At 45.1% G+C, this 6,042-nt stretch overlaps 1 protein-coding gene across 1 annotated transcript; it reads right to left on the bottom strand.

Moving 5' to 3' along the window:
- Positions 1–489: 489 nt before the first annotated feature.
- On the bottom strand, positions 490–5,749 carry eral1 (Era-like 12S mitochondrial rRNA chaperone 1). Its single transcript, XM_084029607.1, has 11 exons — positions 5,504–5,749; positions 4,179–4,337; positions 3,889–4,016; positions 3,708–3,785; positions 3,551–3,597; positions 3,386–3,447; positions 3,167–3,279; positions 2,371–2,676; positions 1,938–2,087; positions 1,785–1,865; positions 490–888 (listed from the first exon to the last, which is right to left on the bottom strand). Exons 1-11 carry the CDS (start codon positions 5,610–5,612, stop codon positions 766–768), a joined length of 1,356 nt encoding a protein of 451 aa, XP_083885733.1. The 5' UTR covers positions 5,613–5,749; the 3' UTR covers positions 490–765.
- Positions 5,750–6,042: the final 293 nt, after the last annotated feature.

Here is a 6,042-nt window from a genome sequence, read left to right as displayed (position 1 = left end):
GGGGAGGAAAAAGGGGAAGAAAGCAGCGGAACAAAAAGTGATAGTCGCAGGGATGGATGGCCACACTTCAAAGGCATCGGAGAGGGCTAAAGTGATGTGGGAGTGGAGGGAACAGGGGTGGATGGTGCATCAGGGACATTTGAGTGAACATGACTGTGCAGGTCCCGCTAGGCGCGAGGCGCCCGCCAAGTAAAAAGCTCTGAGAGCCAAAGATAAACCATCGGCCTTTTCACAGCTCGCCAAACCTGCTCAGCCATGAACACACTGTCAAACTTGTGTCAAAACATCCATTTGATGAGAGTCTGTGTCATGTTTGTTGCCTAAAATATATCGTTGCTAAATAAATGCCAAGGATCCTATTTTACAGCTTGTGTACGCTGCTTTTAATAGACACACTTTCTCCACTTCTCTGATGTGTCAGGTTTCTTCAAAGTCGGGGCACCCCTCAGTTTATAATAATAAAATATTATAATAACAGCCTCTTATAAGTTACATCTCAACATGAAAATCTTTAATAATGTCTTCTCGGATGCTGCTGATGCACGAAGACAGAGGTTGCACAAGTCAACATTTGGAGTAAACTTTTTTTTTTTTCCCTTCAAAGAGGTCCATCTCAGCAGGAGGTCTGGGTCTGTGCTCGCAGCTCCACATCTGACTAATGATGACATCTCATCCTTTGTTCGACTCGTCAGGTCTGAAAAATACAGTCTCAAATCCAGCAGGATCCGTTTCCACGTCTCCACCATTAAAGTCCTTCCGTCCTCCTCACTTCCTCAGCTTGACGGAGAGCTTCAGCTTCACTTCCCTCAGGAAGACGCGGCTCAGGTCCTCACCCGCCTCTCGGGCGATACGCGCCACCATCTGTCCGGCTGTGCCTATCACCATCCTCTGTGGGAATACAGCAACACCGGGCACCAGTGAATAGACGGGACCATCTGCGTTATTCGGTGTATTTGAGTTGTGCAGGTTTACATAAACTCAAAATACCTCTGTGAAATATTTCTTAACTGTATTCTGCCAAAATAAATAACAAAAATCTGACGTTTTAAATAAGATGCTTATTCCGTTGTGCATTCTCGATTATTAATAATTAATTTAACTACATATAAACTCTTTTCGCCCCTCACTGGGGCTTTTTGTGAGGCTTGTTTTCCATCTAAACTATTGCGTTTAGCTCTCAAAATAAAGAAGTATGTCAGTTTAGATTTAGTCAAAGGAAACTGGACAGGACGGCTTCAGACCAGGAACTATTCATAAACCAGAGGAGATCCGGAGATCCCCATCCCTGTTGGTTCTGCAGGATCTACATTCCTGCATTGAATGTAAAAGCTAAAGACTGGTCTGAGTCGGTCGTCTCGGAGGTCACTGGCCTTGAAACATTTCAGCACCACAGATGTAGCATTAAATATTCTTTGCCATCAAATATGTATGGTTTAGAAAGGGTGCTCAAATATTTACAAGTAGAAAACACAAGGAAAAGGGAGTGTGGAGGTACGGGGGGGGGGACGCTAAATAAATATCAGAAGCCATCAGAGAAGCTACAGGTGGACGGAAACATTTCACTTCCTCCAGTTACGGGACTGATCCTGAATCAGTGATATTTCATGGCCAAAAACAGGGTTTCAAATACATTAGAAATAAAATGGAACAAACATTACAAAACAAACAGGATGTTTAAAGACGAGTCAGAGCTTCACACTAAGTAAAAAGGCAGCACAGACGCTTTTACGAGACGCATATCTAAAAAAAAAAAAAAATAAATAAAAAAATCAGTGAGCACTTACCATGTGAGTGTCTTTCTTGGCAAAAAGCTTCACAGAAATATCGAGCTCACCATTTTCCCCTTCTTGCCAGAGTTCAACAGACTGAAACAGAAACATTTAGGTTTCAACAAAGGAAGAAAGGCAGTGAGTTATCATCACACGTGGCTTACAGACCTGTGTCATTAGATAGGGCACTTCCTGAGGCAGGTACTCCAGAAGCTTCTCTCTGACAATGTTGGTGCAGACTTCCTCTGGACTCTGGTCCGTCAGGACCTCACTGTGGTACAGCCACGGTCCGGGCCTGGCAGCAACCATGAAGTATTTCTATGACGACAGGATCAAAGCATTATTAGCATTGAATTAAATGAAAAAAAGCTACAGATCTCTCACTCAACTAAAGCTTTCCTGTAAAACTAACACATACTTGGCTTAAAATATGGGTTAAATGTACTGAGGTTTTTTAATTGCATGTGAAAAAAGGTCATTTTAGTTTAGTGTTGGGTTTCTGTCCTAGCTTTGCTAGTTTCTGTAGGGCTCATTTATATTTTATTATAGACATATAATGACTGATGATACCGGCTCAGTTTCCCTGCTAGCTAGTGTGTACCTTCAGCGTCTCCACGTCCTCTCTGTCCACAGAGGAGAGCATGAAGACGTCCTTGAAGTGAGGCCAGCCCTGTTTGCTCTTCAGCTCCTTCAGCTGCTCTTTGCTGAGAGCAGAGTTCGGCTCGGCGCTGCCATCGGGCCCTGCCATGTCCTCATCGAGCGGTTCCTCTGAATCCCTCTCCGGCCTCTTTTCAGCCCACGGAGGCTTGATCACCGGCCTGACTCGCATTCTGCGTCCGTTCACCATTCCACACGTCAACTCTGCTGTCATATCCAGCAGCCTGTCCTTAGCCTTAACCAGGTCCACCTGAAGCAGACAGAGGAGCATCGGTGAAGACATCTGTAAGACTCCTCAGTGCAGGGATTTAGATGTTTTTCTTACTATCAACAGATCTCACGATAACACCAAAACCACTGTATCTTAACAAATACTGCATATGTTCCCAAAGCCTGATATAGCTTAATCGCCACATAGCTCCAACACTGTAAAACACATCGATGCGCCACAGCATTGGACCAGATGACACATCCCTTTCATTACCGTGACCATGGGCCCTGTAGTCTCATTTCACACACACCGTCCTGCTGCTGTAAATACTCACCAGAGCACCACATTCATTAATCTGCACCTGAAAACAGTCCCCAACGAACACACGCTTCAATCCTGTTTGAGCAAAGTTTGCTGAAAGCTCCCAGATGAACAGATGTTTCAGATTACTTAGCCTTCTGCAAACAATATATCCATGAGCTGTTTATTAAGATTTACATCTTCAGTAGCATTGGATAGGGAAAAATACCTTATTGAGCACCAGGACTGCTGGGACGTCAGGGTGCTGGGCCAGGCATTTCAGCACCTCGTAGTCCAGCCTGCTGCACATCCATCTGTCCGCCACGTCCACCAGGACTACCACTGGGAAGGGACACACTTTCCTCATTAGCTTTAAAACACCATATTTCCCCATTAACGTTCCACAAGTGGACCTAATAAAAGGCTCAGATGTGAATTTAGATCATACCTAGGTCGGCCTCTTTCACAGTGTTCCAGGGATCCACGAGCAAAGTCTTCTCCAGCTGGTGTCTGTGGAAACAGAGGGTCCGTTCATATAGTGCATCGTAGAACAATACTGCATGAAGACGTCAAACTGCAGGGAAAAGAAGATATAAAACAAAAAGCAAGGCACCTTTTGACCTTTGATGCAGTGGTGAGGCCTGGAGTGTCCAGTAAAATCTACAAAGAAAATACACATGTGTGTTAACGTTTGATTTTTGAATGGCTCAATAATAATAATATCAATAATAATAATAATAATAAGAGAAGAGCCATGAGAACACACTTACTATCTGTGTATCTTCCTCCGTCAGGACGCCCCGGGCTCGGGACCGCGTAGTGTGCACTTTCTTGGACACGGCAAACACCTTTAATAAATAATCACTGGCTTTACAAAGTGACCACCACTTCCTTCCTCCAGAAACATTACAGTATGCAGGTTTGAACAAAAAGGACACTTAAGACAAAGACCTTTCTGCCAAGGAGCTGATTGGACAATGTGGACTTCCCAGCATTCGGGGCACCTATTATGGCCACTTTCAAAACCTTCGAGTTCTCAGGTTGATCTGGATGTTTCAGTAGCAAAGATAATTGTTCACCTGAAAATCACAAACAAATGAGTCATGAGACAGACAATAAGATAAATGCGTCAGCGGCAGTTTAAAAACAACGAGAAGATGAGATTGTTGGCAGGATGACGTCGGCAGGATTTGATCAGATGGGTTTAGGGATGTAAATCTCTGAGGCAGCGGTCTGATTACCGCTGTCCGGGGGAACCGAGGCTGGAAGGCGATAAAGACTGCCGTCTGCCTCGGCTGCTTTGTCTTTCATCAGTCTGTTGAGAAATGCCTCTGATGTAATAGAACGAGCAGGAGTGCAGATAAATCCGTTCCTCCGTCCTCGGCTGCAGGCGGCGTTTCCTGTAAAGACACCAACATCTCTGTCACTCTGCTGCCAGCGGGGCTGCTGGGTATCTGATTAATCGGCCTTACTTGGACGTTAGCATGACGCAGTATAATAATGCATTCAGTCCTCATCACAAACCCATTCATGAAATTAATCACACAACTCTCTCATCTCAACTGAGTGTTGGAGTGACTGCAGATCAATTCGTCCTTTGGGAACCACAGAAGCTTTAGTGTAAAACGTTTTACACAAAAATGACCCGTCTGGTAAAGACCCTGAAATGATTGGTTATAATAATTGGAGACTCTAAATCATATGTGAGTGTGAATGGTTGTCTGTCTGTATGTGCCAGCCCTGATAGTCTGGCAACCTGTCCAGGTGAACCCTTCGCCCAGCGTTGGCTGGTCGAGCAATCGGTCGGCTGAAATGTTGGTAACTCATCGGTTGTTTAAGTCAATTATCAAGAAAAAATGTCAAACATTTGCTGTTTGACTTATAAATGTGATGATTTGCTACTTTCCCCTTAGTTTATATAATTGTAAAGTACATAAAGGTTACATATCACTGAGGTTTGGACTGTCTTCAAGCTATTTCAACAGTTTTATCCATTAAAAAAAAAAAAACCTGAACCCAATTTGCCCTCCATGTGAGCCTGCCAAATCTGTAAACATCCTCTCAGACATATTTAAGACATAAAAACACTCTGCCTGATTACCTCATTAGCAGTGCCTTATAGTACTACTACTCCTATATACTCATTCTCCTTGATAGAAAAGTAGACCCTGACTGCTGGATGAAAGTCCATCCTCGGGGTAACACTAAAGGAGCCTTAAACTGGGGTTCAAGCTGCGCAGAGAAACGTCCCTCTTCTGGCGGATGAATGTCAAACTGTGCACAGACACGGACATGCGCAGTGAGGCTCAAACACCCAAACTAAGGAAGAGGCATGTTGAGTGAAAAGTCTGACACACTCGTATATCTTGGACATGTAGGGGAGTCACGTGTGTACACCTCGCGTGTCATATCTGTCATTTATTCCACCTGTCCTGTTTTATGTCGTCTTAAAAACGTCAGTGTTGAGGGAGCAGCTTCTTCATGTGTCCCATACTTTGCTCCTCCTTATATATCTGTCATATGTCGCGTGAAATAGAAATAAAGCCGCAGCTTGTTCGAGACTGACCCGCTGTGAGGAGCCATGCCGACGGCCCTCCGTGCCGGGCGGGACCGAGCAGCAGCCTGGAGAGGACGGCGGAGTCCCCGAGGAGCCGAGCGCAGACCCGCAGAGACATCGAGAACCGGCGCGGCTTTAACTCCGGAGGAGGGGACGGTTTCAGGGGCGAGCCGCTTGTTTACATTCACGTTCACCTACAGGGTGAAACCATGTTGCTTTGACCAAAGAGACACGTCTTCCGGTAGAAGAGCGTCCCCGCGGAGGGTCGTGTGGAAGCGACACCGCCCCCTGGCGACCAGAGTGTGTGTTACAACCACCAAGACGCTCCTCATGTAGTGGTCCTCAGAAACTCTTACAGCCAAGTACCATTTGACCACGGAGGCCTGGTTTAACGGGTTTTGTTCACAATAACCCAGACTGAAATGTTTATTGTTTGATGTTATTTAGGCTGCATGTAACCTATATGTTGGTATTTAGCCAGAATACTATCCAGAGTGACTCAACGAAGGCTGCACTGGGAGAATACATTTGAGTAAAATCTAAGACCA

This window comes from Eutrigla gurnardus, assembly GCF_963514095.1.
Source record: "Eutrigla gurnardus genome assembly, chromosome: 15".
Lineage (NCBI taxonomy): Eukaryota > Metazoa > Chordata > Actinopteri > Perciformes > Triglidae > Eutrigla > Eutrigla gurnardus.
The sequence above is the reverse complement of the archived record's forward strand: the minus strand, read 5'-3'. Positions and strand labels throughout refer to the sequence as shown.